The sequence below is a fragment of the Neovison vison genome, chromosome 2, assembly GCF_020171115.1.
Source record: "Neovison vison isolate M4711 chromosome 2, ASM_NN_V1, whole genome shotgun sequence".
NCBI classification, from domain to species: domain Eukaryota; kingdom Metazoa; phylum Chordata; class Mammalia; order Carnivora; family Mustelidae; genus Neogale; species Neogale vison.
This window is the reverse complement of record NC_058092.1, coordinates 5,221,295-5,247,306: the sequence shown is the minus strand read 5'-3', so window position 1 is coordinate 5,247,306 and position 26,012 is coordinate 5,221,295. Positions and strand designations below refer to the sequence as shown.

Below are 26,012 nucleotides of genomic sequence, written 5' to 3'. Positions count from 1 at the left end.
GTAAAAAGAGCAAGGGATGATTCTTCTAAGCCACATCCTTTTGTGGATGGCAGGACAACAGAAATGAGTCAGGTATAGTTTCAACTCTTCAGCAGCTCTACAGATGAAAATGTAAAAATTGAAAAATTACGACAAGGTATTACGTGATCTAACAGAGGTATTAATACTGTGGTGGGAAGACAGAGGAAGAAATGACTAAAGGTATTCTGTCCTTTTTTCAATCGTCCATTCATTTTGACCTGAGAACTTACCAAATGCATTTAGGAGGGCTTATTTTATTTAGATGTTGTCACCATCTCTTTCCTCAGGGAGAACTTGTGGATTAGTAAGGGACTTGGAGGTATGAACCCTCCCAAGCTCTCTAATTAGGATTAGGATCCACTTCTGCTCTCCAGCACCCATTGCAACCTCTATTTCTTGCTTTTTTTTTTTTAATTGAAGTGTAGTTGATGGCAACCTCTATTTCTGCACTCACCCCATGGTACACAGTGATCTACTTATGTGTGTTTCCACCACTGGACTAGAAACTGACCTCAGGCAATGACTGAATCAGTCTCGCCAGCCTCAGGGTCCATAACAGAATATGGCAGGTGCCCAGTGAAAGAGTATTGGGTGAAGGAGTGTGACACATATGAACAGAGTTGAGGAAGCCTAGAGAGGGGAGAAGCCAATTCTAAGTGTGAAGAAGGCCTTTCTTCCAGGCAGCAAAGCATTCTCAATTAAGAGATTGTCTGCAGAAACATGGAGGCAGGAGAGAATGTATCATAATTGGGGCTAGGAGCAAAGGGCCTTTGGGGGTGTAAGGGGTGTTGGGGCTGGAGAGGGGCAGGAATAGATCATGACGGACCTTGAACTTTAGAATAAAGAGCTTAGACTTTATGCTGTAGACTGATGCGGAGGATATAAAGCAGGAATCTGACATGTTCAGATTTATATTTTCAAAAGATCACTTGAGTTGAAATTACAAAGAAATGATTGGGGTAAGGAAGGATTAAAGACTAGAAAAAGATGGCATAGTAGTCCAGGAGAAAGAGCACAAGGTCTGAACTGAGGCAGAGATCACTGAGACATGAGGATGGGTGGGAAAATGAGCCGCATCCACAACCCCTGGTGACCACGTGATGAGGGAGGAGAGAAGAGTCCTTTTTGCTTCTAGAGGACTGAGTGGACAGAGGATCATTCACTGGGGTAGAGAACACGGGACACTGACGGACTCTGAATTTATGATGTCTGTGGTGCGTTCAAGGGGAGGTAGCTAGAAAGTGAGTCTGGACCTCAGCAACAGAAATATAGGTACCACTAGAAGCCGTGGGTGTGGCTGGGACTGACCAAGGTGAGGTAGGAAGCAGGAGGGCCAGTGATGGAGTCTCACACAACAGAAGAATTGAAGCCCATAAAAAAGGACATTGAGGGAGAATCAGAGGTTGGAGGAGATCCAGGAAAGTGTGATCTCATGGCAGCCCCGGGCACATGGAGGGGTCCAGGAAGGAACAGCTTATAGTGTGGGTGAGCACTCAGGTAAGGCGAGCTTTGGACAGTGTCTGCTTGGTGGCCCAGGCAAGAGCAATGGAGAGAGAGAGAGATTGAGTAATGGAGAGACAGACAGACAGACCGGGCTCAGTAGGTTGGGGGATGGAGGAAGATGTGGAGTGAGAGTCAGGGAATGTGCAAAACTCCTGGAAGGCTGGATTTGAAAGGCGAGGAGAGGGGGTGGTATCTTAAAGAGGAAACCGGATTGAGACAAGATTTTGGCTGTAGATAAGAGCCTTGTTTATCTGCTAAGGAAGGAGCAGGTTGGGGGGTGGGTACCAAGTGGGGTGTGGTGGGAGCAGCCTGCCTCAGGGGGATGTATTTTATTACTGACATGGTTTAGAATTGCTGATGCTAGCTGCTAATAAAGTTCAGGTCATGTTTTAGTCAGCTTTATTGTTTTTAAAAAATATATATTTCTATTTATTTATTTGAGAGAGAGAATGTACTCACGGGGAAGGGGGAATGGGGAAGAGGGAAAAGCAGACTCCCGCTGAGCAGGGAACCCAATGCAGGGCTTGATCCCAGGACCCTGGAATCATGACCTGAGCTGCGGGCAGATGCTTAACCGGCTGAGCCACGCAGGCACCCCAGTTTTATTGTTCTTTAATACTCTAGAAATAATACCCTCACTGTCTGCACCTGAAATGGACCACTCTTACTGAGCGTTCCCTTGTTCTGTCACTGGGAAGAATAGGTAGAGAAGGAGTGATGTAAGAATTAGGAGCCATAAGACTGATGGGATATAGTCTGGGAGGCGGAGAAGGGGCAGGACCCAGAGTGGAGGAGGAGGCTGGAGGCCTTCAAAGGGAGGTGGCCCATCCCTTCATGTAGGCCTGGAAGGAAGGAAGGAGAAGGAAGGTGGGTGTAGATGGAAGTTTGTGAGTTTGATGGCCAGACCTTGAGGGAATTACCAGCTGACAGTCTATCTTCTCCCTGTGAGGTGGGAGGAGGGCATCTGGGCCAGTGGGCAGTAGGATCCTGGTCTGTTTTACGCAGTCTATCTCCAGGGTCTCTCTCCAGAGCACCTGGCTCATAGTAGGTGCTTAAAAAAAAATCATCCGATGAACGGATCAGAGTCTGGAGGAGAGGGTTTGGATACACATTGAGGGCAATCGTGCAGTCATACACACACACACACACACACTCAGAAACCCAGTCCCACTTCTGACTTAAGCTGAGACTAGACAAAAGTCACTTAAAATGGCATCGGCTCTGCCTTGAGGAATAGGCAACTGCGGAGAATGCCGGGGAGTGCTTCACAAGGGAGGTATTATTATTTTGAGCTGGGATCTGGAGAAACATAAGAGTTTACCAGGAGAGAAGGGGTTGGGGCACCTGGGTGGCTCAGTAGTTAAGCATCTGCCTTTGGCCCAGGTCCTGATCCCAGGGTCTTGGGATGGAGGCCATGTTGGGCTCCCTGATCAGCGGGAAGCCTGTTTCTCCCTCTCCCACTTCCCCCTGCTTGTGTTCCCTCTCTTGCTGTGTCTCTCTCTGTCAACTAAATAAATAAAATCTTTAAAAAAAGGATAAAAATAATGTAAAAATTTGTAAAAAGAAAGAAAGGAGAGAAGGAGTCAGAAGTGTGAAAAGAAGAGTTTAGTGTGGCATGGGTGGGGTGGTTGGCACTGGGGAGTTGGCCCAAGCAGACAGGCTCTCTAAGTCTCCACAGGGCACACGGATGCCCTTTGATGGGGTGGCATGAAGGGTATTCCAGACAGAGCAGCCAATTTGGATTCAACATAAGGAAGCTCTTTCTCACTGCCAGTACCATTCAGCAGGGGCACAGAAGAAGGTGGGCTCTCCATTTCTAAGCAAAGACTGTGGCTCCTGCTAGGAAAGCTGCTGGAGGACCTGGTCAGGGGAATGGAGCTAGGTGATCTCTGACACTTTGATTCTGACCTTGAGGAAGAGAGGGAGGGGCCAGCAGTCTGGAGGCTTTGTGAGCCTGCCCCTCAAAGCGAACCTCCTCTATGTAGAGCCTGTCAAAGTAGAGATAACCACTGCTCCGGGACACACATTTCCGGGACCCCAAGTGTCCACCAACACACAGAGAAAAGGAGCCTCTGGTCCTTTTTACGGACCGCTGTGAGACCCTGCAAACAGATCCCCGCTCTGACTTTACAGCAGAGGCTGGCAGGCCGTGGTTATTACCCCCACCTGGCTGATGGTTTCTTGAGACCAGAGAGGCATAGGGAGTGGCAGAGCCAACACGGGAACCCAGGCCACCTGAGTCCCAGTGGGGGCTGCTACCACCCACCAGACCAAGATGTTAGTGAGTCCATGCTCTGTTCTGAAGGCACATCGTTCCAAAGCCCCTGGGGCTTCAGAGACCCTGCCCAAAGCTCTGCTGCCCAAGCAAGACGGAGCCTCCAAGCCTAAAGGCTTCCAGATCATGGAGACCCTCAACCCACTCCCCTCTTCCTCACACAGCCCGAACATTCTTCCTGAGGGCTCCTGTGCATCCCTTCTACTGTACTATGTCTTCTTGGGGCCAGCCTTCCAGAACCAGCTGAACTAGAAAGAAGGCCAGGCAGGTGGGGGCAGAGATCAAGGTGAGAACCACTGGGACTCACAGAGGAGGGCCCCGGAGCCACTGCCTCCCTCCCGCCTGGCCCAGCTGGTGAGCAAAGTTTTCAAGTGGGCGTTAAGCAATTTCCACTTCAGGCCTGTGATAGAGGAACAGTAATTACTACCACGGTTGTGAGCGTGTTGTTTTTGCTGGGCTGAGCGGCTTACACTTCATCTCAGCTAATCCCCCACCAACCTTTTTGAGGTGGGTCATCTATGCAAGGCTCAGAGAGGTCGAGAGATCTGCCCGAGGCCACCAGCAACTAAGGGGTAAAAGCCCAGCTGCAAACCCAGGGGTTGTCCAGATACAAAAGCCTGTGCCCTCAACAGCCTGTGTCCTGGATGAGGCCAGAGAAGCAGAGAAGTGAGAGAAGCAGTGTCGAGACTAGAACCAGGGGAACTTCACCCTCCTCCCTCTACTGCCGTCCATCTGTCTGGCTCCACTTCTAAACTGCAACCAAGGGTGTCAGTTGAGGATCTGTGATGATGAACCCAAATGGTAGTGGTGGGATGTTGGGCTCCAACAACAGTGAGAGTGCGGGTGCGCGCACATAACGAGAAGCCTGTGGGTGTCTGTCCCTGGGGAGCTGTGACACACCCCTCGGAGGCACCTGTCTTCTGGCCTCACATCAAGACCGGAAGAGTCTGGCTTATTTTCTTTCCCCAGTGGGCATTAGGGTAGGATGGTGTCTGCTTGGGTTGGAATCCCACCATTTACCCGCCGTGGGACATTGGCCAAGCTACGGAACCTCTCTGAGCCTTAATGTCCTCATTTTAAAAATGAGGATAAAATACATGCCTCACAGGCTGTTGTGAGGGTTCAGTGAACTACTGAAAGTAAAATAGTGTTGAGCACACAGTAAGCACTTATTAAGGGTCAGGTAGTACTGGGCGGTTGGGTCCGGAGCTGCTACCGCTTGGGGCAGTGCTGGAAGAGCGGAGACCCCCTTTCTCCGCACAGTTCCGGGACCTAATCTCACCCTAATGGGGCAGGCAGGACAGTGGGGGAGGGAGGAGCTGTGGAGGAGATCCCTCCTCACGTGGCTTTGCCCCGCAGCCTGTCCCCCAGGGTTTTACAAGTTGTCCTCGCGCCGGCTGCTCTGCTCCCCGTGCCCAGAGCACAGCCGGGCCCTGGAAAACGCCTCCACCTTCTGCGTGTGCCAGGACAGCTACGCGCGCTCGCCCACCGACCCGCCCTCGGCCTCCTGCACCCGTGAGTGCCCCCCTCCAAAGCGTTCGGGGGTGGGGGTGGGGGGCGGATCAGGAAAAGCCTGGTGGAGCGGTTGCCGAGGGCAGGGGGCTAGCCTGGAGACGGTGGGGAGCCTGGGGACCAGCGACCCAGACGGCGGGGTGGAGGGAGGGGACCCTGGGATGGGGATGGGGCCGGGGCCTGGGATTGGAAGAACCAGGACGAGGGTCCCGAGACGGAGGTCAGGCTTCTTGGCTGGTCCTGGAGTGGACTGCCCCTCGTGCCCGCCCCCCCACGCCGCCCCCGCCGTCACCTCACCGTGCGCCCCAGCCAGGAGGGGACCTCCCGCCCCGCACACTCTGTTCCGTCGTGCATCCTCATCCCCTTCCCCTCACTACCCTCCGCGCGCTGGCCCCCACGCCCCCCTTCCCTGTCCCTCCCGCCTCACTGGCCCCACACCACCCCGTCCCTCCTCCCCACTCCCCTCAACCTGCGTCTGCTCCTGCCCTTCCCCTTCACAACCCCCCGCCCCGCCTCCCCCCGCTCGTCCCGCTGACTGCTCCCCCTGCCCCCCCTCCCGTCCCCTCAGGGCCGCCGTCGGCGCCGCGGGACCTGCAGTACAGCCTGAGCCGCTCGCCGCTGGCGCTGAGGCTGCGCTGGCTGCCGCCGGCCGACTCGGGCGGCCGCTCGGACGTCACGTACTCGCTGCTGTGCCTGCGCTGCGGCCGCGAGGGCCCGGGGGGCGCGTGCGAGCCGTGCGGGCCGCGGGTGGCCTTCGTGCCGCGCCAGGCCGGGCTGCGGGAGCGCGCCGCCACGCTGCTCCACCTGCGGCCCGGGGCGCGCTACACCGTGCGCGTGGCGGCGCTCAACGGCGTGTCGGGCCCGGCTGCCGCCGCGGGAGCCACCTACGCGCAGGTCACCGTGTCCACGGGGCCCGGGGGTAAGGCCGCCCGCCCGCCCCGCAGCCTCCCCAGCCTCCCCGCACCGGCCGCCCTCGCCCTCCGGGTTTAGAACGCGCGCCCCGCGTCTGTCCAGGAGGCGAGGCCCCCAGCCAACCTCCCGGACCGCGGGGACCCCCGCTGACTGCCGGCCCTTCCCGAAGACCCCGGCGGGGGTGGGGAAGGGAAGGGACTGAGGACGCGGTAACTCGAGCGGTGGCGGGCGCCTCGGGGGACGGTGGGAGAGAACCCGAAGGCGCCCCGGCTCCCGACCTGGCAGAGAGCCCGGCACCACGCCCCCCTCGCAGCCGCCCTGTCTCTCCTCTCCCAGGGCAACCAGGCGGACAGCCCTGCAATCTTTTGCCCGCCCTTTTCAAACATTTCAGCAGGAAAAGCAGAATCGTCCCTCCTCTTGTTCTCTCTCAGCAAAAGGGATTCTGTCGTGTGTCCCCCAGCCTCCATCCCTGCCGCATCGGTCACCCTCTTCCCTGGTCTTGGCAGAGAGCAAGGAGGTACAGCAGGGTCAGACTCTAGGGACGCCAGAAGTCACTGGCCAACCCGTAGCAGTCACGTGTCTGAGTCTGGGATAGAGATGAGGAAATAAAGACCTACACTCCTTTCGTGCTACACCTTCCCCTTTACTGAAACTGACTTTTCATTTGTCTTTAATCCCAGCTGGGGTACAACACCTTCAAGTAATCCTTCAAGTATCCTTTGCAAGAAAGATAAGTGAGTGGTAGGGTTTCCGGGTCTTTTCCTGTCTGAGACCCGACTGGTTTGTACTTCCCTGTCTTCTCTGGTAGCTGTGTTGCAGAAAGGTCTGAGGCCAGGATAACTTTTGTCCTTGTGTAAGTAGCTTGGATGTGTGCATTTGTAGAATTCTGTCACCTACTAGTGAAAATAAAATTTAATCACTATTGATCTCTTTTCATTGAGTTTGGCTGGTACCTAGCAAAACTTTTGATCTGCACACAGTTTTTTATTCCTAGAAAAGAACTTTCTTTTTCTCCCTGTTACTGCTTTGACTAGAATTTCTGATAGCTCCAATATCTCTCTAAGAATCTCTCTAAGCCTTAGGTTGTACATCTATTTTCTGATTCTTAAATCTTGTCACACCCTTTATCATTTTTAGCTCTTAATCCATTTTCTCTGCCTTTTGGGAGAGATTTCCAATGTGTCTGGTTTTCTGGAGTAACAGTTTTGTTCTTTTTTTTTTTTTTAAACTATCTCTACTGTGACTTAACATTTGCTATTGCATTTACATTAAAAAACATTCAATATAGGAAAAGAAAAAAGCACCCATAATCCTGTTACCGAGAGCTATACAACTATTAATATCTTGGAGTATATCCTTCCACATTTTTTTCCTATCTCTATATCCATATCTAGAACCATCTACTATAAAATCCCTTTCGTATAATATATGTGATATGAGATTTTTATCTGGTGTTTCATATTAGCAATCCTGTTTTTGATATAGATGGATTTAAAAATTCTGTTGAGGAGATGCTGTTTCCATTTTACTAATAAAAATACTAAGCTTCCACTGATTGAGTGCTGCTCTGTGTTTGGCATTGACCCTGTGCAGTATGATTTTCTACATTCATTCATTTAAATGGAATGATAATCATCTTTCAAATAATGAAACTGAGGCCTGAGAGCCTCAGTGAATTGTCCACGTGAATTGTCCAAAGTCACCCAGCTAGGAAGTGGAAATCCTGTGCTTTAGCTCCTTGGCCATATAATGCTTTCACTTTTTACTGAACTTAGAAAAAAAAAATCAGGACTGGATGCTAATTTTATAAAATGCTTCTTAAGCATCTTTCAAGATGACCTTATGTTTTTTTCTCCTTTGACCTATTGGCATGATGAATTCTATTCACGGATTTTTCTTTCTTTTTTTTTTTTTTTTTTAAAGATTTTATTTATTTGACAGAGAGAGAGAAATCACAAGTAGGCAGAGAGGCAGGCAGAGAGAGAGGAGGAAGCAGGCTCCCTGCAGAGCAGAGAGCCCGACGTGGGGCTCGATCCCAGGACCCTGGGATCACAACCTGAGCTGAAGGCAGAGGCTTTAACCCACTGAGCCACCCAGGCGCCCCTATTCACGGATTTTTCAATGTGAGCTCTTTTTGCATTCCCAGATTATACCCTACTGGATATGAGTGTATTATTCTTTTAATATTTTGCTGAATTAATTTGCTTATATTTTACTATTTTTTTCACATACATTTACAAGAGAGATTAGTGCTTTTTTAAAAAATCGTATTCTTTGTCAAGTCTTGCTGGCTTTGGAAAAGGCATCAGGAAAAATTTCTTCTTTTTGTCTGTTCTGCAACAGTTTAAATACCATAATTATCATTTTTTGAAGGTGTGCAAAACCACTTTCGGGGCCCTGCACCTTCTCTGGGGAAAACTGGATGATATTCTCAACCCTTTCCATACTTTCTGAATTAGTTTTGTTAATTTGTGTTCTTGTAGCAAATATTTTGATGAACTTTTTCTTATTCAGTAACTTAGAAATGTACATTTTAAAACTTTCTTCAGGGGCACCTGGTTGGCTCATTTGTTAAGTGTCTGCCTTCAGCTAGGTCATGGTCTCAGGGTCTCAGGGTCTTGGAATCAAACCCCACACCAGGCTCCCTGCTCTGGCGGGAAGCCTGCTTCTCCCTCTCCCACTCCCTCTGCTTGTGTTCCCTCTCTCGTGTGTCTCTCTGTCAAATAAATAAATAAAATCTTTTAAAAAAAGAAAAAAAAAGAACTTTCCTCAGTATCTGTAGCTAACTTTTCTTTCTTCATGTTATATGTTTGATATTTCCTTTTCATTAATTATCCTTGCTAGAAGTTTATTTTACAGGTTATGATAAAGAATCAGGTCTTGAATTTATCAATTTCAGTGTTCTGTATTTTTGTCACTTATTTTTTGGTTTTACCTTTATTGATACTGTCTTCTTATTTCCCCAAAGTCTTTTTCTAGGTGAGTTCAGTGCTTAGTTTTGTTTTCATATTTTAAGCCTATGAATTTTCCTCTGGGTATAACTTTGGTCACATCCGTATGTTTTTATACCTAATATAACACATCCTTAGTATGATCATTTTGGGGGGGATATATTCACATACCCTTAAATTTCACCTACATTTGAAAATGTACAATTCAAAAAAATTTTTAAAAATAAAGTGTACAATTCAGTGCATTTTCATATATTCACATAGTTATGCAACCCAGCACATTCTCATCACCCCCAAGAGAAATCTAATAATAGTTATTCCCCATTCCTCCCACCCCCTCTAGCACCTAGTAACCGTTAATCTACTTTCTGTCTCTATAGAATTGTCTGGTCTGGGCATCTCGTATACACAGACTTATACACTATGTGGACTTTCATGTCTGCCTTTTCTTGTTCTTCAGCCTAATGTTTTCAAGGTTTGTCCATGTTGTAATGTGTATCACCACCCCATTCCCTTATATGGGTGAGTAATATTCCATTGCATACCACAATTTTGTTTATCTATTTATCAGTTTATGGGCAGTTTTTCTACTTTTTGGCTATTTTGACTAATGCTGCTATGAATAGTCATGTACACGGTTTTGCAGAAACATGTTTTCAGTTTTCTTGAGCGTAAACATAGGAGTGGAATTGCTAGGTCCTATGAAGTTATAGACTGAATTATATCTCCCCTAAATTTGTAGGCTGAAGCCCTAACCCCAGTGTGATTGTCTTTGGAGACAGGGCCTTTAAGGAAGTAAGGTTAATGAGAGCATAAGGGTGGGGCCCTAAGCCCAGAGGACTGGCATCCTTCCAGAAAGGGAAAAGAAACCAGAACTCCCATGCTCTCCCTGTGCCTACGCAAAAGGAAGGCCAAGACAGGACACAGCCAGAAACAGCCGTCTGTAAGTCAGGAAGAGAATCCTTACCTGAATACTAAGGGTACAAATCTGTAAACCTCTCTAGCTGGGAGTTCTAGCCTCTAGAACTGTGAAAAAAATCCATTTTTGTTGTTTGTGCCATGGAGTCTGTTGTGTCTGATCACGGCAGCCCTAGCCGACTAAAACATACAGTGGCTTTTCATCTTTTGGAGGAACCGATGGACTTTCTGTGGAAGGGGCGCAGTCTTCCAAAGCGGCAGCTCCACCCCACATTCCGGCGGGGGAGGGGCACAAGGGTTGCAGTCTCTCCACCTGGCCCTCGAAACCGGTTTCTGTCTTTGTTGGTTGCAGCCATCCTCGTGGTTGTGAAGCGGTATTTCCTTGTGGTTTGGGTTTGCATCTCCTGACTATCGACCTTGAAAGTCTTTTCATGTGCTGGGTTTTCTTTTTGTCCTTGAGTTATGAGCTCTCTCTCTCTTTAAAAAAATCTATGTATTCTGGATATTAGGTCTTTGCATTTTTCTAAGTTTTCTAAGGCCTTTCTAGTTTTCTAAGACTGCTGTAACCAAGTACCAAACATTAGATGGCTTAAAACCAAAGCAATGTGCTGTCTCGCTCTCAGAAGCGGGAAGTCTGCAGTCAAGGCGGCTGCGGAGCCTTGAGTGCTCTGGCTGCTCTGGGGGAGGATCCTTACTTGCTTCCAGGCTCCTGGGTTTGCTGCCAGTCCCTGTTCCTCACTGGCAGATAGATGCACGTTCCAGTCACGTGACCTCTTCTCCCTGAGTGTCTTCGCCTTGTCTCCCCTCTGTGAGGGTCTTCCTCTGTGTCCAAATTTCCCTTTTCCCAAAGGACATCATTCATAGTGGATGAGGGCCCACTTGAGTGACCTCATGGGAACTTGATTACCATTGGGAAGACCCTAGTTCCAGAGGAAGTCACATTCTAGAGGGGCTGGGACTTCAACATTCTTTTTGGGGGACACAATTCAACACAAAATAACCCTGACCAGATATAGGACTTAACAGAATTTTTCTCCTACTCTGTGGATTACCAGTCACATTCTTAAAGAATTGAGATATAATTGACAAATAATATTCATTTGGGGTGTGACATCATGATTTCTTATTTGTTGTGCAATGATTTTTTTTTTTTAAGATTTTATTTATTTATTTGAGAGAGAGAGAGTGTGAGAGAGAGCATGAGCGAGGAGAAGGTCAGAGAGCGAAGCAGACTCCCCATGGAGCTGGGAGCCTGACGTGGGACTCGATCCCGGGACTCCAGGATCACGCCCTGAGCCGAAGGCAGTCGTCCAACCAACTGCGCCACCCAGGCGTCCCTTTTTTTTTTTTTTTTTTTTTTTTTAAGATTTTTGCAATGATTTTTGCAATGATTTTTTTTATATGTTGTGTAATGATCACTGTAGGAAGTCTAGTTAATGTCCATCACAGCATATAGTTAGACACTTTTTTTCTTGTGGTGAGAACTTTTAGGGTCTACTCTCTTAGCAACTTCCAAAAATGCAACATGGTATTTTTTGAAGAAAATTTTATTTAGGGGCACCTGGGTGGCTCAGTCAGTGAAGCGTCTGCCTTCGGTTCAGGTCATGACCCCAGGGTCCTGGGACTGAGTCCTGAATCAGACTCCTTGCTTAGCAGGGAGCCTCCTTCACCCTCTCCTCCCAGCTGTGCTCTCTCTCCCTATGTCAGTCTCTCTTTCTCAAATAAATAAATAAAATCTTTTAAAAAGATTGCTGCTGAGCTGGGAGCCCAACGTGGGACTCTATCCCGGGACCCTGGGTTCGTGACCTGACCTGGGTCTCTCACCTTGAGTCATGTCTTTTGAAGCTCTGAATTTTACGTTTTGGTGAAATCTTGGGTTGCCTGTGCCTTTGGTTTCCTATCTAAGAAACCACTACCTGGTTCACGGTCATGAAAATTTAGACCCGTGGTTTTGTTCTCGTAGTGCTGTTTTGCCTGAATTTATTTTAGAGAATGTGTTTCAATTTCTGGATGATTTGCTTTTTGTTTTTTTTTTTTTTAAAAGATTTTATTTATTTATTTATTTATTTATTTGTCAGGGATAGAGAGCGAGCGAGCACAGGCAGACAGAGAGGCAGGCAGAGGCAGAGGGAGAAGCAGGCTCCCTGCCGAGCAAGGAGCCCGATGTGGGACTCGATCCCAGAACGCTGGGATCATGACCTGAGCCGAAGGCAGCCGCTTAACCAACTGAGCCACCCAGGCGTCCCTGCTTTTTGTTTTTGTTACTGATTTTACTGCTAAGAGAAAGAGGTTTGTACACGTTTTCCTTTTTAAAGTCAACACTGAGGTTATCTTGGTTGTGAAAGGTAGGGTCAACATTTTAATTGCCTCCTGGCTCCTTGAAGGCGATGTCTATCATTTCCATGCTGTACGCTTGCTCTCGGGGTTTCCATGAATCAAGTAAACTTACTCTTCATTTCTACTGCCTTCTTCTTGTCTACCCGATGTTCCCATCCTGCATGTGATTCGGTCAAAATTCCTTATGTTTGCAGCACCTTTTCTTTTAAATATTTTGGTTTTGCTAATGCACCTGTGGTTTCCCCACAGGCCTCGCTCACCCTCTCTACTTGCACCCACCCCCATCTTTTTTTCTTCTCCACCTGTTGTCCCTTGGTGGCCTTCTGCTCCCATTTTCAGGAGTCTGTGTTTTCTCTCCTCTCCTTGCAGACGCCAGACAATCCCTCACTTGTTTCTCTGTCACACTAAATCCCTTGGAAGAAGCTGCTCCTCCTGGAGCTTCAGAATAATTTTACTGTTCATTTATTCTGAAAGGTTTTCTTCACAAGCCCGATTTCTTGGTGTTTTCTGTTTCCTTGTTCTTGAACAAGGAGATAACTAGTGTCTGCCAAAAAAGCCCAATGTGCGACTTGTCCCCTGGGTTGGTTTGTAAGGCTTTCAGGTGCAAGTAATGATAAATCTCAATCCAGCTAGTGTTCACCTAAAAATGATTTCTTAAAAGATTTTATTTATTGGGCGCCTGGGTGGCTCAGTGGGTTAAGCCGCTGCCTTCGGCTCAGGTCATGATCTCAGGGTCCTGGGATCGAGTCCCGCATCGGGCTCTCTGCTCAGCAGGGAGCCTGCTTCCTTCTCTCTCTCTGCCTGCCTCTCCGTCTACTTGTGATTTCTCTGTGTCAAATAAATAAATAAAATCTTTAAAAAAAAATAAAAAAAAAAGATTTTATTTATTTATTAAGAGAGAGAGAGAGAACAGGGGAGGGGCAGAGGGAGAGAGAGAGAATCCCAGGCAGATTCTGTGCTAAGCACAGGGCCCCACACGGGGCTTGAGCTCATCACCCTGAGCCAAAATCAAGAGTTAGACACTTAAATGACCGAGCCACCCAGGTGCCCCCTAAAAATGCTTTCTCAGCTTACCTGTGGATGGAGGTAGAGCATGGTTACTTCAGCAGTTCTCTAGGGTCCTCAAGAACCCAGGTACTTTCTGTCTTTCTATACGCCTTCCTTATCACATTGCGCTGACTCCCTCATGGTGGCAAGTTGGATGCAGCAGCTCCGGACATCGCATCCTTACCATCCAGAGCAGAAGAAGAACTGTTTCTTCCTTGTAGGTGTCATTTAAGAGCAAGAAACCTTTCCCAGAATCCATCCTCCCCTTAGCTGATTTCTCTCGTGTTGGCCAGAACTGGATTACAAGCCTGACCCAGTCACTGGCCTAGAAAATGAGTGTGTGCAGATATCGTAGAACAATCAGAATTCACCTGAGTCCCATGGGGGGGGGAGGAGACAGTATACACTTAATCAAAGGTTGGGCTCCACAGGCAAGGAAGGGGGACATGGCTGTTGAATGGTTTTCCAGCAGCATCTGCCGTGCTCTTGGTCCTGCTTGGACACTGGCCGAATTTCCTCACTGATCTGCAGCGGGAGAGCAGGTGCCTGGGCTCGGTTTTCAGCTCCATTCTCAGGATTTATCAGGCTTTCATCTAACATATCTCGTGGGGTTGAAATGGAACCTTCTCCTACCTCTGTATCCCGGCCCTCTGATGCTTTCAACAGACGTAGTTCCAAAAACGGACATTCCTAGCCTCTTCCTATCTGTGCTGTCTGTCTGTATCTGCAGGGGGTTGTGTCTCCTCCTCAGATGCTTTCTCACTCCTCCCCTCTTGAACCCATGTCTTCTCTGCGAGCTACCATCTCCAAGTAGATTTAGGCTGAGAGGCACTCCTGGGCATAGGGAAGAACACTTCTCCTCTGGAGCAACCATGCAGGAGAGTGATGGCTGTGCATTGTCCGGTTGACAAAGACCTTGCCTTTTTTGAAGGGTCAGACAGTGGGAGGAGGGATAAAAGATCTTTCAAGTTATTTTTAGGTTGGGAGGCAGGGTCACTCTGTGGGCAGCATAACCTGGGGGTCCACTACAATTGCACTTCCAATCTAGTTCCACTGGTTTTTCTCCCGGGTGGAGCTGTGCCCCTCCACCCGCCTCCCCCATTCTGGCAATCAGCCGTCAAGACTAGGTTATGGTGACGTTCTGGGTTTTCGACTCTTTCTGTACCTTTATGTTTGAGTTAGAATTTGGGAGAGATGGGAGGTGGGGACTGCTAGATGGTTGCCATTTAGAACTAGAAGCCATGTTCATGCACTTTTTAAAGAGTGAGTGACATACATCCTGTCTCTCCTTCCTTGGCCCCTTCCCCCTGGTATCTGCTTCCCTCAGTCCCCTGCAGTCACCAAGACCCTCCACATCGTTAAAGCCAGAGGGCACTTTGAATGGCGGTCTTACCCTGTCTCTTCTCAGCATAGACACTGCCGCCCGCCACCCACAGGTTGTCGGTTAGCTTGCACAGCATGCGTGCTCTGTGTCGGGTGTTGTTGTTCTTGGTTGGTTTTTTTTTTTTAAGTTTTTTTTTTAAAGATTTTATTTATTTATTTGACAGAGACAGAGATCACAAGCAGGCAGAGAGGCAGGCAGAGAGGCAGGCAGAGAGGGGGCGGGAAAGCAGGCTCCCCACTGAGCAGAGAGCCCGATGTGGGGCTCGATCCCAGGACCCTGAGATCATGACCTGAGCCGAAGGCAGAGGCTTAACCCCCTGAGCCACCCAGGCACCCCTTTCTTTGAAGATTTTATTTCTTTATTTGAGAGAGAGAGTGAGAGCATAAGAGGTGAGAGGGGGAGAAGGAGGTCAGAGGGAGAAGCAGACTCCTTGTGGAGCTGGGAGCCAACCCCACACCGGACTCGATCCCGGGATTCCAGGTTCATGATCTGAGCCGAACCAACTGAGCCACCCAGGCGGCCTCTGTGCCAGGTATTGTGCTAAGGTCTTCATGACTTCATAAAATTCTCACAGCCTGCTACTGAGGTCCTCATTCTTCCCATTCTGCATGCGAGGAAATAGAGGCTCTTGTTCATGGACCAATAGCGCGTGACCAGAAGAGTCAGAAGGGAACCTTCTTAAATGCTCTTTTTCCTGGGCTTCTGGGATCTTATTTGCTCCTGATTTTCCTGCTACCTTTCTGGATCCTCATTTTTGAGCTCTTCCCTCTTCCTTTATGTGCCTCTTGAATTACATGCTTATTTCCTAAATGCTTTTCTTTCTCTTTCTCTGATGGCTCTTGGGTCTCCATCTCATTCCCAGATGATTTCTGTGAGCCCCGAAACCACCTATCCAGCTGCCTGTCCGGTATCTTCTCTTGGAAACCCCTCTGCTCAACACACCTAAAGTGAGGCCATGATCTTGCCTCCCAGTAACTTGGTGGTCCCTGCCTCAGATCAGGCATTATTACAACTTTTTTTCTTTAAATTCAGTACTGTCTATTCAACATGATCTAGACTCATGGTTCTCAAAATTGTCTGCACATTGGAATCACCGAGAAGATTAAAAAAAGAAAAAGATACCAATGCCCGAGTCCCTCTCTACAAAGATGATTTCATTGTTTTGGATTGTGTGATCTGGGCATCAATACTTTTTTATTGTAGGGGGAAAAAGCATATAAAATTTACTACCTTAACCATTTTTAAGTGCATAGGATGCAGTACTGTTAACTATAGGCACATCCTTGTGCAACAGATCTCTGAACGCTTTCATCTTGCAAAACTCATACCCTGTGCCCACTGAACGAAAACTGCTCCTTGCCTCTTCCCCTCCATTCTACTTTCTGTTTCTAAGCTTGAAGACTTTAGATGCCTCATATAACTGGAATCATGTAGTATTTGTCTTTTTTTTTTAAAGATTTTATTTATTTATTAGTCAGAGAGAGAGAGAGAGAGAGAGAGCGAGCACAGGCAGAGAGGCAGGCAGAGGCAGAGGGTGAAGCAGGCTCCCTGCCGAGCCAGGAGCCTGATGTGGGACTCGATCCCAGGACCCTGGGATCAGGACCTGAGTTGAAGGCAGCCGCTTAACCCACTGAGCCACCCAGGCGTCCCATATTTGTCTTTTTGTGACTGACTTATTTCACTTGGTGTCAAGTTCATTCATGTCATAGCCTGTGATAGGATTTCCTTTTTTTTATTAACTGAATAATATTCCATTGTGTGTCTATATCACATTTTCTTTTTTTCCCCCTCCAGCTTTATTGAGGTATAATTGACATGCAACTTGTGTAAGTTTAAGGTTCCAGTGTGATAGTTTGGTGTTTGTATATATTGTAGAATGGTTACCATGATACATCTGTCACCCCACAGAGTTACCTTGTGTGTGTGTGATGAGATCATTTTAGATCTCTCTTATCAATTCTGAAGGATACAAAACAGTATTGTTGGCTAGAGTCCCCCTGCTGTATATTAGATCCCTAGAACTTTTTCAGCTTCTAACTAGAAGTTTGTATCCTTTGACCAACTTCTCCCATTTCCCCCAACCCCTAGCCTTTGGCAACCACCAGTCTACTCTCTGTTTCTATGAGTTTGGCTTTTTCAGATTCCACATATAAGTGAAAATGTACAACATTTGTCTTTGTCTTTCTTATTTCACTTAACGTAATGTCCTCAAGGTTCATCCATGTTCTCGATGATGACAGAATTCCTTTCTTTTTTATGGCTGAATAGCATTCCTTTATGTATATCATTTTCTTTTCTTTATTCATTCATCCATCAACAGATACTGAAGTCATTTGCATATTCTGGCTATTGTGAATGATACTGCAGTGGACACGAGTGTGCAGATATCTCTTCAAGATAGTGATTTCATTGTCTTAGGATACATACTAGCAGTGGGGCAGAGGGAGAGGGAGAAGCAGACTCCCCACTGATCAGGGAGACAGATATAGGGCTCTATCCCAGGACCCTGTGATCACGACGTAAGCCGAAGGCGGACACTTAACCAACTGAGCCACCCCAGGTGCCCATGTCTCTCTACCTATTTTTAAATTGGGTTATTTGTGGGGGCTTTTGTTGAGTTGTAGGAGTTCTTTATATATTTTAGATATTAACCCCATATCAGATATGTGGTTAGCAAATATTTTCTCCCATTTCATAGGTTGCCTTTCATTTTGTTGATGGTTTCCTTTACTGTGGAGATGTTTTTAAGTTTGATGTGGTCCCATTTGTCTATTTTTGCCTTCGTTTCTTGTGCTTTTGGTGTCATAGCCAAGAAATCATTTCCAAGTCCCAACGCCAGGAAGTTTTTCTATGTATTTTCTTTCTTTTCTAAAATATATTTTTAGGGGTGCCCAAGTGGCTCAGTGGGTTAGAGCCTCTGCCTTTAGCTCAGGTTATGATCCCAAGGTCTGGGATCAAGCCCTGTGTCAGGCTCTCTGCTCACTGGGGAGCCTTCTCCCCCACCCACCTCTGCCTGCCTCTCTGCGATCTTGTGATCTGTGTCTGTCAAATGAATAAATAAAATCTTAAAAAATAAAAAATATTTTAAAAATTTATTACTTGAGAGGGGAGAGGGGAGAGGGAAAGGGTGAGGGAGGGAGAGAGAGAATCCAAGCAGACTCCTGGCTGAGTGCAGAGCCTGTTGTGGGGCTCAATCTCATGACCCTGAGATCTTGACCTGAGCTTAAATCAAGGGTCAAATGCTTAACCAACTGAGCCACCCAAGTGTCCCTTAAATATATTTTTATTATTTCAAGTAGGCTCCATGCTAGACATGGATGTGGGCCTCAAACTCACAAACTCAATCTCACAACCCTGAGATCAAGACCTGAGCTGAAATCAAAGAGTTGGACACAAGGGCACCTGGACACAGATGACTTCACCTCAGGTCATGATCTCAGGGTTGTGACACAGAACCTGTCATCGGGCTCTATGCTCAGCAGGGAGTCTGCTTAGGAGTCTCTCCTCTCTCCCTCCCTCATCCTCTGCCCTTCCCCCCATGCCTCCCCCCACTAAAATAAATAAATAAATCTTAAAAAACAAGTAAGAGTCAGACTGAGCCACCTAAGCACCCCTCCTCTATGTGTTCTTCCAGGAGTTTTATAGTTTCAGGTCTTACATTTAGGTCTATAATTTATTTCATGTTAGATTTTGTATGTGGTATAAGGTAAGGGCTCAACTTCATTATTTTGCATGTGGATAATCAGTTTTCCCAGCACTGTGTTGAAAAGACTGTCCTTTCCCCATTGTGTCAACTTGGCACTCTTGTCCAAAATCATTTGGCATATGTGAGGGTTTATTTCTGGGCTCTCCATTCTGTTCAGTTGGTCTGTATTTCTGTTTTCATACCAGTATCAAACTGTTTTGATTATGGTGGCTTTGTAATGTTTTTGAAGTCAAAAAGTGTGAGGATACTAGCCTTGTTTTTCTTTTTCTTTTTCAAGATTATCTTGCTATTCCTGATTCTTTGATTTTCCATATGAATTTTAGGATTTCTTTTTCTATTTCTGCAAAGAACATCTTGGGATTTTGATGGGAATTGAGTTGAACTTGTAGGTCACTTTGGGTAGCACGGACATTGTAACCATATTAAGTGTTCCACTCTATAAACACAATGTCTTTCCATTTATTCGTGTCTTCTTTAATTTCTTTCAGCAATGTTTTCTCATTTTTCCTTAACTTTATTTCTAAGTATTGTATTCTTTTTGCTACAATTGTAAATGGGATTATTTTCTTCATTTCCTGTTCTGATTGTCCATTGTTAGTGTGTGGAAACACGGCTGATTTCTGCGTGTTGACTTTCTTTCTTTTTTTTTTTTAAAAAAGATTTTATTTATTTATTTGACAGAGAGAGATCACAAGTAGACAGAGAGGCAGGCAGAGAGAGAGAGGGAAGCAGGCCCCCTGCTGAGCAGAGAGCCCGATGCAGGACTCTATCCCAGGACCCTGAGATCATGACCTGAGCCGAAGGCAGCGGTTTATCCCACTGAGCCACCCAGGCGCCCGACTTTCTTTCTTTCTTTTTAAATTAACATATAATGTATTATTAGCCCCAGGGTTACAGGTCTGTGAATCGCCAGGTTTACACACTTGCGTGTTGACTTTATTTATTGCATCTTTGCCGTCTTTGTTTAACAGTTCTAACGGTGTTTTTGTGGAATTTTTTAGGATTTTCTATGTATATGTCACCTGTGGAGTGAAATAATTTTACTTCTTTCTTTCCAGTCTCAGTGCCCTTTATTTCTTTCTCTTGCCTAAGCTCTCTGGCTAGGACTTTGGTACTATGTTAAACAGAAGTAGCAAGCGTGGACATCCTTGCCTTCTTGGTCTTGTTCTTCAAGGGAAGGCTACCAGTTTTCCACTTTTGGGCATGCCCGCTGTGGCTTTTCATACATGATCTTTATTAGGATAAGGCAGTTTCCTGCGGTGCGTCCAGTGCATCCTAGTGCGTCCCAGACGCGTCCTAGTGCATCCAGTGTATTACCTCTTTTTTTTTTTTAAGATTTTATTTATTTATTTGACAGAGAGAGATCACAAGTAGGCAGAGAGGCAGACAGAGAGAGAGAGGAGGAAGCAGGCTTCCCGCTGAGCGGAGAGCCCGATGCAGGACTCTATCCCAGGACCCTGAGATCATGACCTGAGCCGAAGGCAGCGGCTTAACCCACTGAGCCACCCAGACGCCCCAGTGTATTACCTCTTAACCAGACCGTTAGAATAGCAAAGTAGGTTGTTTTTCTGCCTCCTATGCTCTTTAACGTCTCCAAACCACAGAAAGTGTAGAAAGAACCTGGGGGATTAGAACCAGCCACCACTAGGGCAGCTGGAGGGCAGGGGGTGGGCAAGAAGCAGGTGGCTTGGCCTTTCCCCGCTGCAGAGACGGGGGAAGCTGAGAGCTGCGAGGTGAGAGTGGTCTCTCTTGCCTCGCGTCTCAGGACACCACAGCTCAGGCCCCCACAGCTCAGGCCCCGCCCCTCAGGAGCCTCCGGCCTCGCCCCGCCCCTGGCCCCGCCCCACTTCCTGCATGCCCCGCCCCGCCCCTCTCCCTGCCTGCCCCGCCCTTCCAGCCCCTACGCCGGCCCTGTCCCACTGCGGGATCCAGTGGAGAGCCCCGCGTTACTTACTTTCAGCGCCCTGGGAGGAGGATGAGATCCGCAGGGACCGAGTGGAGCCCCAGAGTGTGTCTCTGTCGTGGCGGGAGCCCATCCCCGTCGGAGCTCCGGGGGCCAATGGCACGGAGTACGAGATCCGGTACTACGAGAAGGTGAGCGCGGTATGGGCGGCACCTGGGGCTGGGTTCTGGGGCTGTGGTCTGTCTCCATGCAGCTGCTTCCTTACCTACCATCTCGCCGCAGAAGTCCTCCTTACTTTCTTCGTGAACATATCCACCGACCTTCTAAGGCCTGAGTTCCTTCCTGTCCCCTCCACTCCGTGCCTGGACCCCAGGGCTCCTCCGCTGTCCCCTGTCCCCGCTCTCTGCTCCATTGTCGCCGCTTTTGCCTGGTGTTTGCAGTTGACTCAGAGCGTTCCCTGGGGGCTGATCCAGATCTTGCTGTGGCCAGACCGAAGACATAGAATTTGCAGCCCCTTTTAAGAAAAAGAATGCAGAAATACCATACTGGAAACAAATTACAAAATGTCTGACCTAGGTCAAGTAGTCCACTGGAACTTAGGTGCTCCTAATATTTAACTGCCTGCTCTCCCGAGCAATGCCTGGATGGATGAATTATTGTTACAGTTTTACTGACATACCGGATGTGTAACGCATGGTTTACAAATAAGAAGAAAAGATACACAGTGTCCTTATTGTAAACTGCATCTAGGTGAATGATCCGTATAGGAGGTTTTTGCCGATTTTTTCTGACTGCTCCTATCTGTTGTCCATCTGTGGTTGCAGTTCAACCTTGACTTGACAAATGGAACGATGTCCCAGTCCACTATCTCTTTTCCCCATAAATGCATTGTCTTTAAATGTGATTTGTAATCTGCTGTTAAAATGTTTCTCACCTTGGTGCAAATTTTATTCATTCAAGCGAAACCTAGCTTTCATCTTCAGCATGTCATGTCAGAACTTCACTCACCCCTTAGTGACTCAAGGGACTTCTTGGCTGAATCAGATAATAGTTTTTGGATACTGGAAGTCTACTGAGAGCTGTGGGTCAGGGGGTGGGGGGTGGGGAGTGAACACCGAAGAGGAGGGGCTCCTGAGTCACTGCTAGGTGATCTAGGGGATGGGGAGCCACCCATGGAGGAGGAGGACGAGGTCTGGGCTAAGAGGGTGAGCTTGGGTTGGTCCATGCAACGTCCAGGGAGTCCCTGGTATATCTAGGTGGGTTTGGGGGTCTGGACACTCAAGGGAGAGGCTTGTCCTGGAAAAAGAGAGGTGGGGCCTTTCAGCATAGGGCTAGGAGCTGATCGAAGCCAGGGACTGGAAGGGAAGGCCAAGAAGGACCATGAGAGTGACAAGAGCAGCAGAGACAGAGCCCTGAGGAGCACTGAGGTTAGGAGACAGCAGAGGAGGACACGGGGAAGGAGCTGGGCACGCAGTCACTGCTCACAGAGGGCTCACTGAACTGACACCCCCGGGGGGGGGAGGGGTCAGATTATGAGACAGAGTCCCAAAGCTGAACTGGGTGGGCGCTCCAGACCCCAAGGGGGTATGAATTTGCAGGGAACTAAAACCCTTGAAAAGAGGAGCCTGTGCAAAAGCAGCTCGGTCTGAACGCCTTCCGGGGCATCGCAGATCCACGTCCTAGAGGCACGGTGCTGCTCATCTGCCTGTATCTGTGCACACCAGTCCCTCATCCCCTGCTCAGGGGCTTGCTCAGGGCATCTGATGGCTGCTCTGCCCTGCCCCTGCCCTTCCAGTCTCACTGCCTTTCCCTGGGTCGTTCAGATACCTGGAAGAGAGATTCCAATTGGCCCAGTTTGGGTCCGAGTCTGCCCCATTCCTGAATACTATGACCAAAGAACAGGGCCACATGATAATCAGCTGTGGGCACGACGGGGGCTCTAATAAGGTGGGAGGGTGGGCAGAGATGAAACAATGGCCACATCTCCAGTACATGCCATTATCAGACGTGCTGGGGAGCAGTATGACATAGAGATAAAGCACGGGGCCCGAAGGAATCAAGACGGTGTCGCTCTGATCCTTCCTTGATGTGACCATCACCTATAAAAGAATGAAATGCTGCTGTGAGCACTGTAGGTAGCGAGGCCTCTGAAAGGGTCTAGCACAGCAGCTGGCAGTGAGCCAGCCCTCACTCCATGACAGCTGCCACTGTCCCCGCTGTCCAGCCTCGGGCGAATCTCTCCACCCCTCTGTGCCCGATTCCTCATCTGTGAATCCGTGCCTTGCAGGACATCGTGAAAACCAGATGACAGAGAGAAGGAAAAACTTTGTGAGCTGACAGGGGCCAGGCAGGTGTCAGGGGTCATTCCTCTGAGGTATCAGCTCCAGTTCACCCTTGGGACCTTCGGGCCCTGATGTCCGTCCCCAAGAAGGGGGATCTAGCATCGTCTCTAAAGTTTCTCTTACTGTTCTTAGCCAGAAGTACCACTGAGTGTAGGAGGGAACTTGGGTGCAGAGAGGGGTTGGAGAGCCTGTGGAAGAAGCCTTCGGGGTCCCCCCCACACGGTCCCAGTTGTGCTTTCCCAGTTGGTCCATGCTCGCCTCAGGGCACTTCTCAAGCCCCCAACTCCTTGCCCCGCATTCTTCAAGGAGCTCAGGTCTGGTGCTGGATCTGGGCCTCACTTCTTGGTCCTTCCTCAGGGTCAGAGTGAGCAGACTTACTCCACGGTGAAGACAGGGGCACCTGCGGTCACTGTCACCAACCTGAAGCCGGCTACCCGCTACGTCTTTCAGATCCGGGCGGCTTCCCCAGGACCCTCCTGGGAGACCCAGAGCTTCAATCCCTCCATCGAAGTGCAGACCCCAGGGGAGGGTAAGTGATGTGTATGCGGGGAAGGGTTGGGTAGGGAGACCAACTGGGGATGGGGTGGTTGTCCGTGCAATTAAGGGAACCTGCAGAACAGTTTAATTATATCTAAATAATTTATGAATTTGGAATCCACCACTGAGGGCCTATTCAGTGACATGAATTAAATGTGGGGGCCTGTCCTGGGGGAGCTCACGGGGAGGGGCTCGTGAAGAACCATAAGCAGTGTCTCAGCTGGGGTCTCCCAGCCTCCCAGGACCTCCCGTGTCTTGTAGAAACAACCCATGCCCTCTCCAAGATTCTCGGCATTTTCCTTGGGAGGAGCTTTTGTCTCGTGGACACTCCTTGCTCCAACGGGTAAATTCTTTCCCATTCTGCTTCCTTCTCTCTGTCCTGACGGAGATTCAGACGTGGGATGGGATGCCGTCCCTTTCCCCACTCGGCCTCAGAGTGAGAAGCACACTTCACTCAAGCTTGGGGACACAAAGGAGTTGCACCAGAGCAATAAACAAAACAAAACAGGGCGAGCTGTGCACGTTCTCGGGTGTGGGAGGGATTTGTATGGTATGGGAACCATTTCTCCAACAAAGCTGTTACCAAGACAAAACAACAAAACAAAAGCTGAACATCAGATACCCTGATTCTAAACCAACTCTGGCTTGTGCCCCCACCCCACCCCACCCCCCTCTGTGGTATCCTGCTATCCGCTTCCTCCCTTCCCCTCCCTCCCCTGGCTCCTCTCCCCCCACCACCCCCAAAGTCCCTTTCATGATGAGAGATGAGCAGCTTAGCTGTGGCTTGGGCGGTTTTGCCTGCTGCTAACCCTGCCCTCGGGGTCTCACCTCTATCTACCCTGAGCAGTTCACGAAAAGTATTTTCCTGGACAAAGGCAGTTCCCCCTAAGAGGCGTTCTGACACCAGCTGTCAAGATAATAATTCTTTCCAACCTGCTACACGAGTCTAATCCAAGATAGGAAGAGCTTGGAGCCCAAAGGGAGGTGGAGATAAAATGTGGAGGGAGTTTGGGTTCTGGGAAGAGAGACAGCACTTCCTGCTCGAATGCCTGTCTGTGCCAGGCCCCGGCCAGGTGCTGGCAGGAGGAGATTAGAGCTCTGTGTTGAAGGCTGGGGAGCATTTGAATGTGTGGAGATGGGCAGGGAAGGCACGTGGGGTAGACGAATCCATCGGAGCAAAGGCTCACCGGTTTGGCTGGAGTGAGTGCAGTGGAGGCGGGAGCTGGGATGGGCTGATGATTTCTGTTCATTTGGTGCTTCTCAGTGAGTAGACCCTGCTTGGTCCCCCGGCCTCCTTGGCTGTTGCCCAGGCTCTGGGGGAATTGGTCTCCCAGTCTGCGGAGCTCTCCTTCCGCTGAGCTGTGACCCTGACTCAGGAGCACGACGAAGGACCCTGTATCAGCTACCCATTGCTTGTAACAGATTACCCCAAAGCGAGTAGCTGGGAACAGCCAACACTTGTTCTCTCATAGGTTTTGTGGGTCAGGCACCTGGGTGCTGCTTAACTAGGTGCCCTGGGCTCAGGGTCCCTCCTGGCTGTGGTCCCTCAAGGCTCAGGTTCTCGCCGGCTCTTTGCCAGAGGCATGAGATTCCCTGCCTCTTGGGCTTCTCCCTAGAGCTCCTCGTCACCCAGGAACGCGATTCTTTCGGAGACTGTGAGTGAGAGAGAGAGAGGATGCCCAGGACAAGCCGCAGTCGCCTGTCTGTGACATCCCGCCCCTTCGGAGGCATTCTCTTCATTAGAAATGAGTCCCTATGTCAAGCCCACGCTCAAGGGGACGGAATACCAGTTGGTGGGGAATCCAGAGGGCACATCTCGGACGCAACCTGGCACCACCGCCCTGTCTCCGTTTCCGTGTCCACGTGGACATCTCATTTCAGACACTTCTCAGCAACTCCGCCCGCCTCTGTCCCGGCCAGACCTGGGTCCTGTTCCCACCTCTGGGAACCATGGGCTCTAAAATCCCCTCATTGACCTTGGCCTTGTTGGCCTGTAACTCTCCTTTCCTCCTCTGTTTCTTGTCACTTGACTGTGACATCCTCTTTACAGACCTGGGGATCCGACCTCCTCTCCCAGGCCGTGAGCCCCTCCTGGCCCCATGTCGCCCCGGCCACTGCGGATCCTCCCCAGGGAAATGCTCTCCAGCCGTGTGGGTCCCCACTCCCTGGACACTGCGCTGCAGCCGCCCTGCTCATCCCAGAGCCGGGAGCCGGCCTGAGTCCTGTGTCCCACACCTCGCCTAATCTCAGCTGAGTCTCTGGGGCTGTGCGGCATCTCCCCCACTCTAAGTAGTTTTCCCAAAAGGCCTCCTCTCTCAGGCACTTCCTGTCCATCCCTGCTCCCGACAGATGCCTTCATCCCTTTCCCCTCAGGCAGGATCTCTGTCCATCGTTCCCTGTCACCCTTAGGACGAAGTCCCTGCTCCTTGGCCTGGCATCCCAGGCCTTTCAGGTGCTGTCCACCCCCCACAACCCCATTCCCTTTTTCCTCCTACTTCCATCCAGCTTCACATCTGGCCCCTCTCAGCCCCCACGCGGTCTGTTTCCCAGCCCCACGGGATGGCTTGCATTTTCCAGACCCAGCTTGTGCTCCCGAGCAGCACCAAGACCGTGCCGAGCTCTGAGGCCCGGTGCAGATGCCACGGCTCTTCTGTGAGGCCTTCC

The 26,012-nt window shown here is 49.2% G+C and overlaps 1 protein-coding gene across 1 annotated transcript in view; it reads left to right on the top strand.

The window, feature by feature from the left end:
- LOC122899403 (ephrin type-A receptor 10) overlaps positions 1-26,012 on the top strand; it is a 39,050-nt gene that overhangs the window by 4,281 nt on the left and 8,757 nt on the right. Inside the window, exons 4-7 of the mRNA XM_044237067.1 lie at positions 5,159-5,314; positions 5,880-6,230; positions 20,527-20,660; positions 23,169-23,340. Coding sequence (XP_044093002.1) covers positions 5,159-5,314; positions 5,880-6,230; positions 20,527-20,660; positions 23,169-23,340 — 813 coding nt within the window. The remainder of the gene's footprint in view (positions 1-5,158; positions 5,315-5,879; positions 6,231-20,526; positions 20,661-23,168; positions 23,341-26,012) is intronic.